The sequence below is a fragment of the Toxotes jaculatrix genome, chromosome 23 (assembly GCF_017976425.1).
Source record: "Toxotes jaculatrix isolate fToxJac2 chromosome 23, fToxJac2.pri, whole genome shotgun sequence".
NCBI lineage: Eukaryota > Metazoa > Chordata > Actinopteri > Toxotidae > Toxotes > Toxotes jaculatrix.
The window spans coordinates 8,178,398-8,200,629 of record NC_054416.1 but is presented as its reverse complement, the minus strand read 5'-3'; the positions used below and the strand labels follow the sequence as shown (position 1 = coordinate 8,200,629).

The 22,232-nt window shown below is 40.9% G+C and overlaps 1 protein-coding gene across 11 annotated transcripts in view; it reads right to left on the bottom strand.

Moving 5' to 3' along the window:
• The window catches only part of LOC121177287 (receptor-type tyrosine-protein phosphatase delta-like), a 127,137-nt gene that overhangs the window by 57,454 nt on the left and 47,451 nt on the right, over window positions 1–22,232 (bottom strand). For all 11 annotated transcript variants that reach the window (XM_041031541.1, XM_041031546.1, XM_041031542.1 and 8 more), the window contains exons 3-4: window positions 11,770–11,915; window positions 9,590–9,731 (exon numbers count right to left, since the gene is read on the bottom strand). In XM_041031541.1, coding sequence (XP_040887475.1) covers window positions 9,590–9,731; window positions 11,770–11,915 — 288 coding nt within the window. The remainder of the gene's footprint in view (window positions 1–9,589; window positions 9,732–11,769; window positions 11,916–22,232) is intronic.

Below are 22,232 nucleotides of genomic sequence, written 5' to 3'. Positions count from 1 at the left end.
TCATAATTGCCCAGACTGGAAAAGACTCCTGAGGAGCTAAGTACATTCCAACTATATGCCTGGGGGCACTTTTTTTTTTTTTCTTTTTTTTTTTTTTAATATTTCAAAGCCTTAGATGAACTGATTTGAGTAAATGTTAAGTGGCAATGCGTGACTGCATTGCCACTTAACAGTGCTGGAGAGTTCATGTTTGCTGTTTAAGGCCATGATCCATTCATCTCAACTGAGGATGCAAATGTATATTTCAATATTCATGGTAAAATCACTGAAGTGGGCGACTTAGAAAGAGGATTCTGTCAGCGATACTCATAACTGAGTGTCTGCATGTGTCTGTAGATGTACTATGTCTAGACACTGTTTTCACTTGGAAAAGTTAGACAACCATCTCATAGATGTGAGGTTGTGTGAAAAATAACAAGACAAAAAAACGTCATGACTGTTCAAAAGACTATAACACAGTCTTCCCACACTAGGGCTTTCAGAAAACAAGAACATCAGTGACATATTTTTACAAATGTGGCCCTTTATACTGAGTGCAGTGAAAAATACGGTACAGAAAACTGAACAGCAAAACCTTGAATTTAGTTCAGTACTTTATTCTACAGGTATAGAGCTTGCTAATGAATATTACCATGAATGTGCCACAGTTGGCTCAAACAGCTAATTCCAATTTACTGTAATAGAGTTTTAAGGGGAACAGGCACACTCCAACGCAAAGTGGCATTAAGTCTCCCTATCTTGGTCGCTCTAAAAGGTAGTTCAGTAATTTGCTGAACAAATACAGTCTCTTTGTGAAAACTCCTAAAACCTAAGGGCAGACAACGAGGGACCATCTAGTATCCACTAAAATTTTATTTTACCCTTGCTGCCCGAAGGAGCGAAATAGGAATGGATCGTGAAATACTACCCAGTGTGTTCCTTCCTGTGATGATGAACGCTGGAAATATAGGAGGAGGGAGGTGAAGGTGCAGAAAACTCTCTTAACCCGAGGTTCATGGCACTCTGTCTTGGTGAAAAATAGCATCCTCTCCCCCTTTGCCCTGCACTGATTGTTTCTTCCATAAATCCCCTTTGAGATTGAATAATTAATTGAATGCCGCTTATTTGTCATTAAAAACCCTCGCCTAATGCCTGAGATTATGAGGAAACCATTGTAGAGTCAATCCATTAATCATTAGGCCTCTCTTTTTTTTTCCCTCCCAGAAAAACCTTCACAGATGAACAATCTGAGCCGTTCCTCATTCTGAATGACACCAGAGAACTAGTTATAAAACTCTTTAAGTTGACACAGCTGTGTCATTGTACATTTCATAAAATAGTATGACTTTTTTTTTTTAAACACTTGAAAATCTGAGCATAGTAAAATGTAAATTTCCTTAGTGGATAACACAATAGGTAAGGCTATAGGGAAAATAAGCGCTTTTCACCATTCATATTTCACCTTGAAAGACAGAGAGCACACCTGCAGTTTTTATGTATCGCTACAAGGGGAGTAGCCATATTGTTGACATTCTTGGGATGCTTTTGAGATGGATTTCTGGAGTGTCCACTACTCCCTTGAAGACTGTATTGGAAAGCCGTACACTAAAGTGCAGGCAGCTTCCATTTGATTGGAATTTGGGAAGAATTTGATAGAAATTTCTGAGGAAACAGGATCCAGGTCAGAAATGGCTGGAGTTATGCTTTAAAAAGACCCTGCCTTGTGTTTCTGCTATACCCCGCAGACATTTTTTATAGCCGTTGCGGCTGGGGCAGATTGGATCAGCCAAGCAGAGGGCATGCAACAGAGATGTACGCTACGTCTGGCAAGGCACCTCGACTCTCCCTTGGCCCCATGTCATTCATAAACATGACGGATTAGCTGTGATATTCCCCCATTTACAACATAAGCGAAAGGAGTGGGAAGAAGAGAATGAAAGTAGAGAGAGAGTGTTAGTGTCGGATGCCCCTTAGGGGTAGTGCTAAAATGGATGGGTAAAGAGGAAGATGAAAAGGAGAGATGAAGCAGGAAGGGCGGAGAGTGGGCCTTTCTCTACAGGCCTGACTGGGCAAGCAGCAAGGCAGGCAGGAAGCCAGGCACAAAGCTCCATTTACGCCCAGCCACCCACCCCACCGCCCCCCTTCTGCTTTACAGACAACACGTCATCTCAGCCAGATGTACTGTTCTGAGTAAAGATCACCTACGGGGTAAGGTGGAAAGAGAGATTCCAAGACCTCTTCTACCTACAATCATGTCTTTCTTCCACACTGCCATTGTTTTTTTTTTTTTTGCTTTTTTCTTACTCACTGACTTCGCCTGCCTCAATCCAGTCGCAGCTCATCTGAGACTTTAAAAGATGCTTGATGCTAAAGACTCTCCCTCTATCTGTCTTTGTCTGTCTCCCGCCTTCTTTCCCTTCTGTCCCTCACCCTCCCCCTTCAGGATTTCACTTTGCATATTCCATTTGCTGGTTGTTACCTTGAGCAATGATTCCATTTACTTCCGAAAACAGTGTCCCATTTATTTAGAGTTGGGGGAAGAAAAAACAAACACCAAAAAATAAATAAATAAAATAAAATAAAATGAAATAAACTTCTGGTCTTGTCTCGTTATCTGCCATCAGCATTTTTTTCAGTTATTGTTAGGAATATTCAAAAGAGGAGGGAGAAAACTATTTGACAGTGCTTTGAGACATTTGCCAGACACAAAGTTAAAATGGATGTCGCTTATTCTCTCCACAACAAGCACCTTAGGAAGATTCTTCTTCTTTTACTTATTTATTTCTTTATTTTTAATTTTTTTTTCTTCTTAACAGTCCATCAACCCTCATTTGATCCTCTTGAGTGCATTAAGCATTCACAAATAAAGAGGATGTGGCAGGGAATGCATAAACAACGCCACACTACCTTCTCCTTCGAGACGCCTCCATTCTCACTGACGCTCCTGTCACTTTGAGGCATATACTGCCAGACATCTGTTCTGTTTTTATATTTCAGACTTATTCGTTGTCTATTTACCCTCTTACCGCCCACTTGAGATGACTATATGATGCTCGATGTTTCAGAGTTTAATAAAGTATATGTTTGTGTTTCGTGGTGCATTAACTTGTCACTCCCACCATCTTTCTTTAAATAAAATAAAACTATTTGGGTTGATTCATTTGTTTTGTCTGTGCAGGGGCAGCTGATAAAAGCCAAGGCCAGAAGTAGGAGCCAGCAGGGGCTCAGGAGAGCATCAGCAACCAGGCGAGTCTTCCTACCAGGCAGGAAAAAGACAGAAGGTAAAGCTGTGAGACACTTCGTTGCTTCATTAACCTTTATGTACTATACATCTTCTAGCAGCCAGGTCAGTTTGATCAAATAGGAGTTTCTAATATCTTGGCATGGATTGTTGTGGCAAAAAAAAATGTATTTAAGGAGATCTGTGTTGGACTGTATGGGACAGCTCGTGTATATGTGGAGGTGTGTTTTATTTCGCTTTCAGAAAAGCATGCTGTTAGCTGTCAGAATGCTGTCACAAAATCCTCTGAACTTTTAGCGTTTTTGCATGACAGTGCCAGATGTCTTTATGGGTCACGGCTCGGGACGTCTCTATTCGATCATGGTATCATCAGACCCAGACGAGTACTCGAGGAGACATGTGGTATAAATGTCTGAGGAAACCAACTTCATACAAGTTCTCTTGCTCCTGAGAAAAGGAAAACGTAGCACCAGCCGTTTCAATAATTTATATAGCTAAAAGCTTGCTACAGGAGAGGGGAGTATAGAGATTATTCATGCTTGCTAACATCCTGCGGATAGGACCTTGTGGTTCTCAAAGAGCCCTAATGGAAAAACCGGTTATATCAGGCTTTTCAAATTTAGCAGACAGGCATTCTCCCCAAAAGTGACTGTGGGAGACGATGGGTGTCACAGCAGGCAGTGGGTGGCATTATTTTATTATGTAAATTACTACATTGAGGCCACATGTTTTGAGATTTGACAGCTGGGTTTGAAGCTGATGAAACTTGTGATGAGAATATGTAAGGTTTTGTCCCTCTTTCCCTTCATGCAGCCATAAAACATCTAATTAGTCTCCGCACTCATCTTCGCTGTACTGAATGGAATAATGTATAGACAGCCAATTACACCCAAAAAATCAATTCTTGCCACATCATTTTTTTCTCAGTCCAAAGTTGTTTGGTTGTAATTAGCGAGAAGCCTCACCCATCTTGAAAAGTTTCTCAAGATCATTAGATGCATTAAGGATGACCCTGCAGTATCCAATTAATCTAGTAGAAAATGACTTTTGAGTGCAGCTAAGATCAAAGCTACTAACATTAGCACCCCCTCGACTACCTGGCTCAGACTTACACACTCCTCGTTTTATGACCTTGTGTCCCTTCAAGTCCAGCCAATGGACTGTTACTTAATGCTAATTTGTGTATGTGGTGTATCATGCACTGTGCACAAATTCAGAGTAGTTCATCAAGATAAAAATGGTAAGGAATTATGAATCAAATGTCAGATTTTATTATCGTAAAGTTTTGTAGAGGTTGTAGATAATGTTACTAATGTTACTAATGCTAATGTGATGGACGCAGATGGTGAATATTGAAGTTTATACCTGCTAAACAGATGCATGTACGTTACAGCGTCATTGTTGCAAGCATGTTTGTATGCCAACGTTAACGTTCACCTAATTACTCCGCCGTTGCTGTGAGGTCACTGTGTGCAGAGCAGTAGCATCTAAGGCCAGTGAAGGGGGAAAAAAAACACAAACCTCATTTGTGTGAATCAATAATTATTAATTTAAGAGGCTTGTTTACTTTTATTAAAGCAAATACAGAGTCACAGCATGTGTAGTGTTATCTATCATGTTCAGAGTGCAGTCCAAGTGTCTTTGTGGCTCCTGCAGATGTTTTCTCATACGCTATGCAGACTGTAAAGTCCAACATCCATCTTGTTGGCAGCGGTTTTGTCTTAAATCATCCTGCGTAATATCGTAATATACGGATAGTGATTGGCTTCCCTGATTAACCGCGTGGAAGATTTAAGCGGGCGTGGGGTTGATTTTGCATTTTATTTATTCTTTTTTTTTTTTATTATTTTGGAGAAGAGATCAGTTTCTGGGAGGACAGTCAGCTCCATCTTTTTAATTACAGTAATGAATAACTTGTCATCATGTTATCTGTTTTTGTGACTTATGAGAGAGTGAAGTTGGGAATGGAGTGTACAGTAGCATCAAGCCAAACAAGTCTGCCTATGGATATTCTATGAAACATGTGATGGATGTGAAGATAATTGATAGTCTTTAAAGGTGGGTGCTGTCAGTCACTGTTTCTCTGTGCATTCTGAGGTGAGAGGAAGAAAAGGACGTCAGTTTCTGAGAAAAACGTGCTGCAGATAATACATAATGACTACTTATTCACATTTATAGCACGAGTAGATAGTGACAAGGGAAGGCATGTTTAGTAGTCCTCAGTATCCATTGTGCCTCATAGAGGACCAGTAAATTTGCATATACAATTCCCTTAGATGTAAAGACGCTGTTCCGAGAACTTTAGAGTATCTGCTTTATGTTTAAGAAAAGAGTTAAGCTCCTGCAGTGACTCAGCATGTTTCCACAGCACCATTTTTTGGAAAAATGTATTTTTCTAACAAAATTGAGCGTTCCATGTGGCAGCCCAGGTCTTGCCATCTATAGAGCGCCCGCCAGTAAACCAGAGAATTGTATGGTACCTCCTGGCCCCCTGCTCTCCTTTTTGCAAGCCACTGATCACAAGCACGGTAATTTTACAATGGTCACTTGCCTCATCCCCACTGCATCCCTTGCTCCGGCAGTCCGAGACTGCTGACACAGCATTTATCTTCCTAGGCAGTTTGAGCATGCAGACCAGCTTTTGTTCTTGTTATCGCTCTGTTCTTGTTAAAAGGAAGGCATTATGCACCGAGAAAATGGTGCAGGAGAACACAGATGACGGTGGGCAGGATTAAGCATGAAGTTACATTTTTTTGTTTTTGATTTACTACAGGTTTTTGTTATGCAGGCAGGTTCATACAGCTTTTACATTGACCAGCATCTTACAGATATCAGTTAACTCGGCTTGGAATATAAATTAAACAGCTGCTGGTGTCTTTTATTAAGGAGTAGAAAACAGTTTTTCTCATCACAGTGACAAAGAGCCAAGTGCATATATTGTCTCGGAATAATCACTGATCATGTAGCAGCCCTTTCACTGGAAAGATCTGTCTCAGCTACACGGCTTTGACCGTGCCATTGCACCATTCCATACAAATGGAAATGATGCATTCTGTTTTTCCGTCACAGGAGAGTGGCTTCCCATTTTCCACTCCCACTGTCAAGTTGTGCACAGCTGCCTAAGTTTGCACGCTTGTGTGTGGGGCAAAGGAAATAGCTGTTGACAGCATAATGGGAGGATGAGGATGCAGTATAAATCCTTAATCATGCCTGAATCATGAACTGCAGCACTCAAAGGCACACATCATTCTGCTGCAAAGACTGCTTGCAGGAAGTCAAGATTGTGAGATGTTTTGGCTACAGTTTCAGTTATTTTTATTGTTTACTTATGGGTGAAAGTGTACGCAAGATTTCAAATTTTATTGACGTTGTCTAGTGACAGATATTCTTGTTAGAGGCTCTCTACGAGTACACGTTTATGTGCAAATATCTTCCAGAGGCATATTCATAAATGAGATCAAATACCACTTTGCTGAAATCGTATTCAAGCCCTGACACCCAAAATGTGCCGTTTCTTCATTTCTCAATCCCTTTCTGTCTTTCTCAATTACCGAGCAAATAGAGACAACCTTAATACAAAGACATGAGTGGCATATGAGTCGGGTCATCTCATACTTAATCAAAACAGAAAGCTAAAAAAAAAAAAAAGCCCAATATGAAAACCCAAACCTCGTGGCTCGGCAGATTTGGCTGGGAACATCATTATATTTCAGGAGTCACCTTTCAAATTGCTTCTTTAAGATTGGAAATTCATTAATAATTCCTGCTTCCCATCAAGTTGGAGGCCCGTCCGAATACTAATATCCCGTCACCTCAAGTCTCCTCTCCTTATAGCGTGGCAATTACAACAATGTGCTTTTCCTTCATGGAATTAAGCATCGCCCCCTGTGGCGAGTTTCCCACAACAGATGCTTTGCTGCCGTTTCCACAGACCATTGGAGCCCAAATGAACTAAACGAACAGACACTTTCCATGTATTAGCCTGGTGTAGAAGCACTTATCTTTGTTTTAGTATTTATTTATCTCTCTAATCCTGCATCTCAGACCTGTGTGCAAGCTCTTCTTTTTCTCTCCACTAAAAGGACCAAAGGTGGAGATAAATTATTTTTACTGGTCATGGTGACAGACCAGACTTTAAAAAAAATGTGCAGTTGCATTTTTCAAACTGCAGTTTATGTCATGTGAAATGATAAGTAGCAAACCAGCAGTGCTGTATTTATTGTACTGTATGAAGTATTTTTGGAAGGAGGAAACTTTCTGGCCTCCTAAATAATATATAATGCATCATTGAGGTAACCTGGTGTTACCTCAAGTTGCTCATAACAGCGCGCTACTCTCACAATTCAGTGTGTCAGCTCGCTCCCCACTTCCTGAGAGTCAGAATCATCCTTGCATCTTTGAATAGGAGAGGAAATTGGATTGGTTGCATTATGAATGTCTACAACTTGAAGTTATAACCTCTGAAGAAAAGAGCTGAAGTGTACACTCAAAATTACAGAGTTAGAGCGAGAGTTTATCTTACCACAGTAATCCTTGATACCCTTGTCTGTGACCAGCACCGTGGCATCGTATTGCTTTTGTTTAGATTTCATTTTCATCTTGCTTCCTTTTCTTTTTCTGTCCAGCTGTGACTGATATTACTGCTCGTAATAATTATTCAGTTATTTTATTAATTATTTGCTTGTAAAGGCATCATTTCCATCATACCTATGTCCTTAGCAAGACCTACCACACATCAGATGTTTAGCGAATGTTAATTCTTGAACTGGGTACAGGTTGAATCCCTGTTGCGTCATAGCAAGTGGTAACGGAGGGAAGTGAAATTAGCATATAGTTATTTACTGTTCTTGCAGGTTATTGTCTAAATCATTCACATTGCCAATATTTTGGGTTTATATGTATTGCCACGGGAGGCAAGGCAGAGACAGGGAGCACTTTTATTTGCACCAAAGCTCAGAAAGAAAAAAGCTTTTTCCTATATTTCTAATTTTTTTTTGGTGCATGATAGGCCTCTACTCACCTTCAATACATTGATGGAAAAGGAGGGTGAGCAGAAGAGCAAAATGGAAATGGTAATAAACATGCTAATGCTAGGCTGCGGAGCTGGGAAGAGCAGCTTCTACCCATCCCTCAGCTATCTGATGGTGTGTGTGTGTATGTGTGTGTGTATGTGTGTGTGAAGGGGAAAAAGAGATAGAGACAGGGCTAGAGCGAAAGGGAAGAGGAAATGTGCACAATATTGCATGTGAGAGCACACACAAACACACACACTTTGTGCTCCAGAGTAAACAGGAGAGAGCTGCATGTGAACGTGCCACCTTTCTCTTTCAATCGGCCTCTGGAGACAGTGCAAAGGGCCTTTTGTTGGCTCATTGGTGAGATAAGAAGCGGGGGGAGGGGGGTATGGGGGGGTTCAGAGACTCGCAGAGCCAGCTTTTTTTTTCTATAGGATGGAAGCACCCCTCTCAATAGGAACTCATTTGCTATGTTGTGTAATTGTGGCACATAATGGAGCACACCTCATTCAGGCAGCCCAAGGCTTTTTTCTAAAGCCATTTTCTCTATTCACAGCCAAACAAGTCATGTTTTAGAGAGATATTATGCAGCCTTTTGAGCTCAGGGCCACCACATATTTGCCTTTGAATGGAATGTTGTGTGTAATCAAGATAAAATTTTGCTCAGTGCTTATTATAAAAGAGGTGCTGTCAACCAACTTCATATTATGCCATCTGACTTTTATTCTCATTGCTCACCAGAAGAAAACAGAGAGGTTGACCTTTTCCGGCTTGGGCTTGTGGCACGTTAGTGTAAAAAAGTGCTGGGCATTAACAGCCACCGGTCACTAGGACATAATGGCACTGAGGCAACCCCGACTAGAATACTACCATAAACAATATCTGCTTGTTAACCACACGAGAACACAACCCTTTATTTTCTACACGGTCAAACGAATATCAAAGCTGAAGTGCAGAGATGAAAAATGACTGATTTGAAAATTATTGCTGAGCTTTTCCATTAAACCACCACAGGCTAAGAATGGATGGCTATTTGCATAATTTAACTGGCATCTTAATTATTGTGTCAGGAATCTGTATGCAAATGACTTAAGTCACTTAGAAATGGAAACTTACTTGGCTAAATGACTAATGGACTAAATGTTATCAAGTTAGAATACACAACGTGACTGTAACCAGAGGCTCTAATTGGGTTTGGCTCTGCGCTGTGACAGTGAGAAACAAAAGAAAAGAGGTCAGGGCGGATATAAAACAAGGAAATGCAAACTTACCTGGGTTAGCTGGGAGAGAAAGGGCATGTTAGTGGTGTGTGTGCTTTCTGTTTTTCTTTTGGGGGTTGTCAAGAAGGACCTACCACGTAAAACAGTGAGTCTGGTGGTAGCACTCGTCTCTCCAACACTGTTGGAAGCGACACATTCATATATGGCTTCATCTCGAGGCGTGCGCAATGGCTGAATTCTTAGCACTGAACCAGAGCCGTCATCGAACTCAATCACCTGCAGGTGCGAGAGACAGGATATGTTAAAGGAGATTTTTTTGTTCACAATGGGTGAGGGACCTTCTGCAGAAAAAAAAAAGAAAAAAGAAAAGAAAAAAACACTGTCGAAGACATTTGGCTAACAACACTGATGGTGACTGACACAAGGTGCTTCCTATGACAGAAACGAAAGCTGCTGCCTACCTTACATTGAACCCTAGTGTTTTTTGTGTTCATTTGTGGATATTGTGCTTATATACTGTACAAGTGCAAGGAGTAACTTCAGGATTTGTGCAGTACTTAGATGCTTATACAGGAGATGGTATGTAAATATTGAGCATATTTGATATTTATTTATTTATTTATTTTTAAGCTTGTTGTAGATATGTACTATATCCATTTGACACGTGTTCACATGTGCTGTTTTCTAGTAAATGAACTAGATCTTTGTGCATTAATTGGTAAAATAATCGATGCGGCTGACTAACTTTAAGAATGGGGAATGTTATTTTAGATGGAAAATCTTTTGGTCGGATGTCGGCTTGTAGAGTAAAATTTAAATCCCAATGTGTCCCACTCTTAAAGTTAACATTCTATCCCTTGAAAAATGCATCACACTGGATTGTGTCAATGGGACAGGAACAAGCACAGACAGTTAAAGGTGGCTTGATAAACGGTTACGGACAGTTGTACCATGGGGTGAGGTAGTGGTACAAAAGACAGGACCAACTGTATTGGATGAACGACACATAAAATGTTCACAAACAGGTGTTTGTTGTAGCTTATTCAGCTATTTTTGCATGCTACATGTTGGATACTCACTGAGTTTAGAAAGCCCTGTGTCATAACTCAATCTCTTTTAAGCATAGAGGTAGATTTCAATAAAGATAGGCCTGAGACCTCTGTTTCACACACACACACAGACACACACACACACACACGTACACGCACACACATACGCACACACACACACAATCACACAGAGGCCTACAAACATTTTTAAAGTTCACAATATATCTGTGCATGTGTTAGTTAACAATAAACTTCAACATTTCATTGGCCAAGCTACAGCGGTGTTGGCATTCAAGCTGACAGCAGGTGATGGTAGAAAAAAAACAGCCTCCTTTCTTAGTCAAAGCTGAAGAGCGAATTAGAAAGGAAGTTGTGAGACTTCTAAAAGGAAATGGGGTTTTTGTTAGAAGATGAGGCGGCAGTACATGATTGAATGGGTGCGGAGTGGCGGCAGCCAGAAAGCCCAGCGAGGCAACGGGGGAATGAAAATTAGTGTGTTAGCATTCAGCACAACGTGCGATGCAAACGCGATGAACTCTGATAAGATTAGATTTCTGTGGGCATGAGGCGCAAAGAATAGGCGGGAAGAGGTCTCCAAGCTCCGTTAAGCCATTGCTGCTGTGCAGTAGCAAGCAAATATGGCATCTAGAGCAGAGGGAAAAAAAAGTGACACCATGATAGTCCCGAGGACTGACACAGAAATTAATAGAAATCTTATCAGTGTTCTGCGATGATGTGTTATTTCTCATGGGTATTGAGCCCAAGTGCAGATTAAAGCTGACCAGAAATCAAAGCTTCAGCCAAAATAAGGAGGGTAGGACATGCATTCAGATAAAGATGCCACAAAGCAAAAGGATATTTCGAAGTGAAAGCGCTATTTCCCCTTTCACTTTGCATAAAGCTGGCAAATGTGGCGTGATGCTAATGTAGGTATCTGGGTCACACCACAAGTTGTTGGTTTTTTTTTTTTGTATTTTTTTTTGTTTTTTGTTTTTTTCTTTTTTTTCCAATTGCTCTTTTCTTGTCTTTTATTTAATTACAAATCTGTCCCCTGATCTTTTGTATACTTGCTCATTAAAACTCATGCATGTTTAAAAGGCTGGCCAGCATGATTATTAGAGCCTGCTAATGCATGGTGGCAAGTCGGGGCGAAAAGCAAATGAGCGAGGCTTGGCGCGATGGATTATGTGCAAGCAGAGCCAAAAGCAGTGCTGAAGCATTCCCATTTTGTCGAGCATTTTACATCAGAACAATAGACCTAATACCTCAAATCTCTGGTTGCTGACTTTCTTCCCCTTCTTGTTCCACACAATCTTCGGCCGTGGATCTCCCGTAGCTTGGCAGATGAAGGATGCCACGCCTCCTTGCACGCCTGTTTGGTCATTGGGGGTTCTTAAAAACTTTGGTGGTGCTGGAGAGACACAGAAACAGAATAAAAGATAACAAAAAAATAGTTAGTGAACAAGCTAGGCGTTGCAGACAGAGCAATTAATCTCCCTTATCAAGCCACACACACTAGAAAGTCACAGAGTTGCAGATTTCAGCATGTGGCTGTTAAGAGGATTGTCTTTGGAGGTCAAGACAAGAGATTGTACTGACTTTATTGTGCAAGTGGAAACAGATGATCAGTGGCTGAGATCAGAGGTAAAAGGACAGAGGTCTTAGAAGCAGAATGTGCAAAAGCATTTTATCTTGACCCTGGAAATCTTTCTGAGTAACTCAGAAATCTTGAAATCGTGATTAACAGGCTTTAAGGGAGGAATTCTTAGATCAAAGGACACAAATTTGTGGAAATTTTGTGGGAAGAAGGAGTTTAAGATCATTTTCTGTCTAAGATCATTCACTGGAAAAGGTAATGGACTTGATGTTTGATTTGGTCTGAAATGTGGGTTTGAAATCAGTTATTTCAACTGAAAAGGAGCAGTGGTAAAAAGTGTGCTTATACACTGTGTGATACAGACAGCAAATTCACTAAATGTATAATGGGGCACAGAAACTGTGAGAGGATAATTGCCTGTAGCTGGTCCTTTACGTGTCAGTCAATATATAAGTCATCTATCTTAACAAGCTGTTTCCCATCACGTTGTCCACATGCTGCTCCACTGGACATAAATCAGGTGGACAATAATTTTTTTTCTCAGAAGAGAAGTTAACATTTTCCAAACGGTTTCAGAGAAACAGAAGCCTGTCGGCTCAGTAGCAGACAACGCTAATTCCCAGGAAACCACCAGTCGGAGCGGCAGTTGTACCCCACACAAATGAGACATGCACCTGATAAGGTCCTTGCGATGCTCTGATTGGCGATGTACGCATTCTGTTGCTCCTAATTGGTCCCTCAATTCAGCACAACAAGTCAAGTGTAAAGGCAGTGAGGATAAAAATGCTAAAAATGCAGGGGACTGTAGGTGAGAGAATAGGAGACTGGAACAGTGTTTGCTTTGTGTGGATGTCATGGACGTTCTACTGTGGTGGTTTTATAACACTCTGCTGTAGCATTTGTTCAGGCACTGATCTCCACATTAGTGAAGACAGCTGCATCTATTTTTCTGCAGTTTGATTTTTTGAGTTGCAGTTTGTCAACTGAAGTTATTCCTCATCATAATTCAGCCATTACAACAATTCTCTTTTCAAATTTTTAACCCGATTCCAAGAATTGAGTTGTGTTTTGCCTTTTATTCCCTCTGGGACAATCAGTTTCTGCTCTCGAGCTGATATTTCTATTACAACTGCCTAAAAATCAAAACACATGAAAGTGATTAGTAATCAAAGGAGCCTGTCTCTCCCTGATGAGATTTTGATTGTGAGATTTACGTTCCAGCTTTATCATGATGATCAAGGCTTATAATTTCAATAGCAATAATGTCACAGTGATAAGTCAGACCCCCCTAGTATTTTCCTCTGAAGCTTGAGTGCCAGCTTCAGTGGGAGGTGTAGCTCCATCTGTCCCCCTGTGGAGCAACTGTTTGCCTTTTATCAATCACTTCAGCAGGCTATTAGTGGCCACACAGCTGCAGTAATGCCAACCATCTGAATCACCTCATCTGTGTGTGTGTGTGTGTGTGTGTGTGTGTGTGTGTGTGTGTGTGAGAGAGAGAGAGAGAATGTGTGATTGTGTTTGTTCGCGTTCCTGCCCGTGCGCAGACTGATTTCCACTCTCAGATTGTACTGCCCAGCAGCAGCAGCAGCAGCAGTAGCGCTGTGAGCGAGGGACAAATTAACCTGCGGGATTCATGGAGAGGTGACATAAGATGTGTGGTCAGCAATCAAAAGGGCGAACAGATAAACAGGCAAGCAGCTGGACTTCCACTGGGCAAATGAGTCTGGGAAATCACCTGATTTCCTCATGACATGCACACAGTCTTGCGTGCATACGCACATTAACAAACACACACACGCTTCCTAGAATCTCTCTCATTCAGTGGCTGACAGATCCGACAGGTGGGCAGCAGAGTTGACACTGTGTAATTTGTACATGGCAAAAAGCACCATTATATCTGCATTTGCGCCTTATCTCATTGACTTGGCTGGGGTGTGGTGCACATCGGCATCCAGCCAAGAGGGTGCTGATGGGTAATTGATATGCTATTGGGGCTGTTTTCGCTCCGGGGCCATCCATTACGACTCAATGCGTCTCCGTACGCCGGCTGTGATAGACTGCTACGACATGTACGGGAGATCAGCACTGGAGGTGAGGGGATGGGGGTGGATTGGGGGGGGAGTCATTGCACAATGTGGAGTGATTGAGGCGTGACATGGAGGTAATGGTGTTTTCACAGACATGGCCGCTGATATCGCCATCATACCCCCATTTTAGGTCTGCCGCTGACAAACATCCATTTTGGTAGACTCCGCGTATGGCTTCAGGTAGACAGAGGCTGATTGAAACTACTGTTTTCTCCGAACAATGCCGCGAGTAGCACCTTGACAGCCACCAAAAAGATACGATCTATAAACATATATTGTGCAAACTCATACACTAAAAAGAAACCTTTTACCACAGATCTCTGATTTGTGAATGGCATACATAGCATCATACAGTTACACCAGTACCAGTAAATTGCTTCCCTGATTAGCAATTGTTTGCCCCTTGATCATGTTAATTTTTTGTGATAAAGAAATATTTTAATTAAGATGGAATATAGCTGCACAGTGAACATGCTTTTGCCTTAAATCATGGAAACACAGTCTGAATAGATAGAACTGCCAGCCATTAAAAACCCCTGTTACCTCTGCTACATGTTGGTACCTCCTTTGAGGAGTAACTGTAATCTACACGGATTAATACCGTGGCTATGCACTTCTTAATCCACTGCTAAGCTGTTGCCAGCAAACAAATGAGTAGTGTAAAGCCTGTCACAAGCTAAAAGGTTAGTGACATGGGCCTGTGCCTGCTCTCCCTTGAGGTCATTATGTAACCTTGTTCCCAGTTGCTGCCTTCTGAAAAGGAAGGCTCTCTTCATAGCATCCCACTGCTCTGTTTTTTTTTATGGATCAACACATGTTAATTATTTGGTGGCTGACTGAAAGCCTTTAACTGCTCTTAAGAACACCCATGTCCACAGGGCTGAGGGGGTAGACTGTTTCATGACTGGAAGTATCTATTTTTTTAATGGAGAGACATAAATGGAAACTGTAAGCCTTCAACAATGTGGGTGGTGCAAATGCAGGTCATGTAATTTAGTACTGTTGCTGCTACTGTATAGTATCCCTATGATTTTCATCTACTGAGGTATTTTGAAAGTATTTAAGCATTCAGAAAAAGTGATCAGATGATTGACCTTTATTTACTCTAAGTCTATGCTTTCCTGTTGAATCCCACAGAATTGTCCTCATCTATGTGTCCTGTTAACTGGCAGGAAGAGTGTGCATTCAGGATCAGGGCCATAGCCGTACTAATGTGCGTATTATGAGGTTAAAAGAGTAAACCTAAAACCAAACGGAAATAAGTTTCTAAACCAAACATTAATTGTCAGGAACAGAAAATAGCCCTGATATAAAAAGGTTCTGACCTTGCATACCCTTGTTCTGGTATTTGCTGGATTGAACTAGCAGTGAGTTAAAAGCCTCTTCTCAGTAGCGTGTAGAGTGAAGTTGGAGTACCTGTTGCAGGGCCAGGCTATGAGTCAAGTGGACTGCATGTAGCTGGTTGCTGGTTGCTGGGGCTAGTGATATTATATTTTTCTATCGTCATGCTGAGCTCAAAGGAAACTTGGGCTCAGAGCATCTTGCGGATCTGCATTCATTACAAGTTTGTTTGATATTGGCTTAACTTACAGCCTAACACTGCATTTAAAAACTGTTCTCAAAGAGATCAGAGTCTGGGTTTCATTCATAATGGCCAAAACATTTCAAGTCATCAGGACTCCAGCATAGACTAAAGTTTGATCTGCCAAGCCATTAAAGAGCATGAATCAAAGAGCGGAGAGTAGAACATTAATAAACCGACTTTCAGCTAGAACCTCTATTCGGCACAGACACCAGTCCAAGATGGCTCGGTTTTCACAATTATACTGACTGACATATTCAATTTCATTTGCATGAAAGGGGCCATTTCCTCTCTGAATCTTTAACTTGCAGGGTGAGGTGGGGTTGTGGAGGGCGATAATTAATCCCAACACATTGGGTGTCAGTCTGCAAATACCCTGCTCCGTTTTGAACATATGGGTGGAAGAAAGGAGCATTTAAAGATGCCATTAACCTCATTCAACATCTTTAAGCTCCAGCGTATCAATTCTGTGATATTGATGAATTGTCACAATGGCAGCAAGTGGCGCAGATTGGACAGAAAGCGGTGGCTAATGTTGGCAGAGGGCAGAAGTGATGCATCTCGTATATGTGCACAGGACAGTTGACTTTATGTAATTCTTTAAGTATTCTCAACGAAATGTGCAGAGAGATGGTTTTGTCGGTGCTTGTGAATACAGTTGTGTATGTGTGGTTTATAAAGCAGCACACTCTCTATGGATTAATTAACTGTCTATACACTGTTCAGAAACATCTGACCCCATGCCAAAAAGAAAACAGACTGTAGTAATGCAGACACACAAACACTGAGATAAACAATGCAAAAAAAAATATGAGAAAAAAGCAGAGAGAGAAGATAAACCACACATACTAATCAATGGAACAAGCACAAGCATAAACCATTTTCTTGGGGCACTACACAGCTCTCTATCTGCAGCATTATGATAAAAATTTGTCTTTTGTAATGCAGAGGAAACAAACTCCACATTGTATGCGCTCACAAAGGGTCTAGGCAGAAAGAAAGAAAAGGAATTGGAGCTTAATTAGAACTGTTGGCTGATTTGCATTGCATGCTCATCGGTAATCTTGCCTTAAATGGAAACTGAAATTCTTATTGCAATTAGTGATTACTTGAAAAGGGATATGGCCCCCGAATGATTGTTAATTACTGGATCAGGAATAGTACATTAATTCACTGCAGAGGTTTTAATGCAGTGCAATGATGGGGACCCGCTCTTCCATCAATATTGTGCTGCTTGTCACACTTAATGAAGTTCATAATACAAGCCTTCTCCCACACTGCTCCCCCCTTCCCAACTGCTTAAATGTGCTCTCTAAGCAAAATTCATAACAGTCATTATGTAAAACTAATTCAATAGAATATACAAGAATGCAGCTTAATGACATATTAATACTGAGGCTGCATATGGATAGCGGGGCTGCAGGTCCATTTTGTGATATAGGGTCAGGGTCTGTTATTTGGCTCATGAGCCGACGAGTCTCCCGTGAATAAATAAATGCATATCCTAACTTACAACACTGCTTCAAAGGCAGGAAAACTACATCATGCATTATAATACACAACTCACCAGCGTATTCCCCTTGCCAAATATTCAGCCCAGTGACTAAGGTTGCAAAAAATCATATTCCGCTGGGACTTTCTTAACCCCAGTCAGTGTGTATTACTCATGCTCAGTGGCACTGCAATGCAAGGTCTGAGCTGTCTGGCTGTAGCTCTGCAGGAGTTAGGGCACTTTTGCACAGACAACAGCAACAGCTTCAAAAAGAATGGTTAATGCTCTTGTCCCACATTCATTGCACTGACAGATTCTCTGACAAGACGGGAGGATAGGGAGAAAAAGGCTCCAGAGGTGCACAAGCACAACCTATTATGCACATGTGCAACACACACTCTCACGGGTGTTAGAATATTCTTGCTGGATGGAGGGAACACTGCAAATGGGAGAACAACCTTGATAAATTGGAGGGTGTGGGACAATGGAAAATTCTGGAAGGTTCCATTAAATAAATATAAAGGGATATTTATGGAACAGTGCTGAGCTTCTTAGCCTGTGTTTTCATGGGATAAGATGGAAGCTGAAAGGCCCCCCTCATTCAATTATCATTGTAAATTCATAAAGGCAAAAACCTTTCAGTTCTGCATTGACAGCTACATCGGCACATCGCCGTCTCTTCTGTGGTATAGCACAATGATTGCGGAGGAAAACTTGTACCCTCTGTTACTCTCTCTCTCTCTCTCTCTCTTCCTGTGTCTGTCTCTCTACCACACACGCACACATGCACACAAGCGACCGCCATCTCCCACGGGACACATTAGCGAGGTAGAGGGATCCAGTTTGTCACTTAATAAAACGGCCCACTCAAACAGATGGCTTTGTTCAAACGGCCCCCAACGCTTTAAAAGCTGGAACTGAAACGTTGCTGTGGCAAATCAGACACATGAAAGCCCACCTCCCTTTGCGGTGAAAACCAAACAGAAGGAAACATATAAATATTGAATTGCGCCACTGTCGGCGCGAGACCATCCGCCCGAGGGGGGAAAAAAAAAAAAAAAAGACTGAAAGGGAGGGGGAGGGAGGTGGAAAACGCTAGACCCTCCTGTCAGAAATTCTGAACATCTGGGCTGAGGTTGTCAAACGCTGATGCAAAATAATACAGAGACTTCACTTTCAATAAGACTTCATTTTCATCTCCCCTCATTCATTACTTGTTCATTTGTGTATGAATACACAAATCTGGAGCCAATTCGTGTGTGACCATTTGAGGAAAAAACAGTCGAGCAAGAAGTATGAAATTTGGATTTGTTTGTCTTGTTTGTTTTTCCTCCAACGTCTGGGAAAAAAGAAAGAACATAGATAAGTAATTCTAATTGTGCAGGCTTACTCTGTTTGGTAGTCAGCGCAGTCTATTTGCAAAAAGTTAATTATCTGATAGGATAGGCAGTGGCAGCCACTAACACAGAAAGCCATTCGTTCATTCTGTTATCCACTAGGCAATGGAACGATTTATTAAATGGCAGTGCTGCAGCAAAATGGCCAATAGTTATCATGCTGGGGCTGCACAGACTTGAAAAGATGTTAAAAATGGCAGAAGTGATAAAGATTCTTTGGCCATGTCAGCTTACTGCCAATGTAATGACATGTGCAGATACTAAAAGAACATGATGTTGTATGATTCTTGCGCATTTACCACACATGTGATGTACACGTTACGTGAGATTGATAAGAAAATATTGGCATGACAGCACGTGCAGATGACAATCTCCAAAGCCAGCTTTCCACTACATGTAGCAGAAATCAGGAGATACGGATGGGAAAAGTGGAATGGAAAATCAAATAAGCAACATATCCAACTGGCTGTATTCATGAGAGAATTACGCTATGCTTGGGCCTGTCCTATTTCTTTAGAGCATAAACTTCACATAATTGTCTTTGCCCTCAACCACGGAGCGGAAAAGCTTGCCTCATATTTGTCTCTGCAGGAGCAGAGATGGATTATGTAGCAAATTATTCCAGGGATTCGACATTGTATATTTAAACAGACTCTAATTTTATGGATAAGTAGTGCCAAGCCATTTCCGATAGATGCCAGTTGTCAGGCCATAAGAAGTGACACATTCCCTGCACTGTGTTTTCTCAGGCGCTTACAGGCAAACTAGCTCATGCTCCAGCAATCCTGCTAGATGACAACTGGCTTCCTTTCAACAGCTCAGATATCCTGCAAATGTTCCCAAGTTCAGCAAACCATGTTAAAGCTAAACTAAGCTTTTTTGGGAAAAATAAATAGTATTTTTCCACTTCTACTGTACATCCAAACATCACATTCCAGCAGTTTTCACGTTCTAAAGTTCAGGGAATATTTCAGTAATCGTCTGGGAATAAAAATGATGAAAATTGATGGAGAGAAAAAAAAGAAACCGCAATGGAAATGCAGTTTCCGAGAACCGAAAAAAGTTGAATCTCTCTGCGCACTTTTCTCTGCGCCCAACTGTAGTCATTGCTACCCACAATACAAAAAACGTATGACAAAGAATATGCAGGGGAGGTGCCACAAACAGTCACTTTAGGACCAAAGTGACCTTTCACAGGCCACTAATTTTATGCAGCAGTGAAGTAAAGTATTGCATATAAAAGAGAGGAAGACAGTAGTAATAGATACATGTTTAGGTTAAAAAAACAAACAAAATAAAATTAAAAAAAAAAAAAAAAAAAAACACCTTTTCTTTTTTGAAGCCAACGATGAGTGAGAGTAGCATAGAAACATTTTGAAAACTCTCAGTGACACTTACACTTTATCTCAATGTATATAGATTGTTTGTTTATAATGCTGTCAATTCATAATTTGTCAGCTCTGTGGTGCCCTAGTTAATGTGATTTTATTAAAGTCATAGTTTCACAAAAGCATTAATTACAAAAAAATCAAATTATTGTTTGTGGTCAAAATACTTCCTCTAAGCTGCTGTATTTGATATAATACTTGTCAAAAATGCCACATAATTGTCACAATTAATTACATTTAAATTATTATTCTTATTGTTAGTCTTTTAATTACATTTTTAATTAGTTTGTTTTACATCAAATAAGTGACATGCAATACTGCAGGATAACACATTAGCTGTGTATTAGTGGGTTGTTTTTGTCAGCTACACATTATTAATATGTCTCCAGCTAAACCGCATGCAGTAAATCTAAGTTGAGGTCTCTGAATTCTTAATTGCAACCCCCTGAAGAAAGCAGTTCAGCTCGTGTGTGTGTGGCTATGTCTTTGAAGAGCTACAGATGGGGAAACAAATGAGGGCGGGTGGTATCAGGGTCAGGCTGGCGGATGGGAGTTTTCACTTGGAAACAAACAGTGCAGTGTCACCCCAGGAGCAAAAAAACAACAACCCTCGGGGGGCATAATTAAAATAATCCAGTGAAATTAAGTGCTTCTGATCACTTTTGAAAGACTCTTCCTTGATGTGTGTGGATGTGAGGATGATTCATCCAGACTTGAGTAGAAGTGTAAAGAGGATGACTCTGTGTGTCTGTCTGTTTACAGTATGTGGGTGTTGCGAGATACTCTGGCTCTTAAGCCACATTTTTAAGGTGTATTCATTTTCATTATATTCATCAAAGTGTTAGAAAAGGAAATGTTCCATAATATCACACAGGGGGTGCCAAAATCTTTTACTTCTTTTGAAAGTATGCTGTCTTCCATTTACATCCTTATGGTGATTAATCAAAACGCAATTGCTTTAACCTTGGAAATATTAGAGTCATGTTAGAGCTGAAATGAAAACGACCAGAGTGGTGAAATACACAACTTTGTTCAGGCTGGAGATTTGTCAAAACAAGTAAAGAAAACCAGCGATGGCTTTTTGAAGTGCTACGTGAGGAGCAGCTGACAGAAAGAGAAACCAGACAAAAGGGAGCTACATACTCAGAACTGGCAATATCTTCATGAAAATCTTAGTTGTGATGAAATATATCAGAAAAGTGGTTCTCAGAGAAACAGTGTTTCCATGAACGTTAGTTCGTGTCGTGTCGTTATATCGTGTCATGTTTTCTCAGAGGCTGGTTGGGAAGACGAGGGGTAGATTTTTAAAGACAAGGATCCTCCTCAGGGTGCAAGACAGTTGGGGACCGGAGATGTGGCCTTTGGACTGATGGAGTTGATTAAGTTTCTCTTCTTAGTCCTTTTCACCCTTCGCCAAACTGAGCCTCAGTTGACAGAGCGAGAGGGTACACAAAGGCGCAGGCCTCAAGTGCAAATGTTTGCCAGCAGTAATGGGCTCTAGTCCACTGGGCAAGTAAATGTGTGTGCTTCTTATGTGTGTATTAAGTGTATATATATTAGCATGTGGAATGTAATTAGAAATACTCGACAGACAATCTTTAATGGTGTTTCTTTGTGTATTTGTAAGGGCAGAGTGTCACACTGATCATAAATTTGCCAGTTAAGGAGCAGAAATTTCCCTGAAAAAAAAATATATAAAGGCCTATCGATCTACAGTTCCTTTTTCACACTCGCCTGGATTATTCTAAAAGCACAACTGTGAGTAACGGCCGGGGCTATTTGGCTTTTAATGTGGAGTAGTGAAACTGTAAGGGAGAGAGTAAAAAGCCAATGACATTGTCACAAAATGCCACAAGGTACAATGGTCCTCAGTAAGTAATGACTTCATCCGTTTTCTCACATAGATTAAAGGTTAAATAGTAAGCGGGCACATTCACTCGGCGTGATTGTTGACTTCATGAATATTCTAGGAAATCTAGTGCACTTTCAGCTCATAAAGTGAACACAACGTGACTGATTTTTCAACTTGAGGGGGGTCAAACTGAGGGAGAGGTAGTTTGTTACAGTGCTGAGCCCATAACATCAAATAAGTGTTCTTTGTAATGGCATGAAATGTTGTTTATCTAAATCGTAACATGAATACAATTCAAATACATCAGATTGGGTTCGAAAGTTTTCTTTCTGT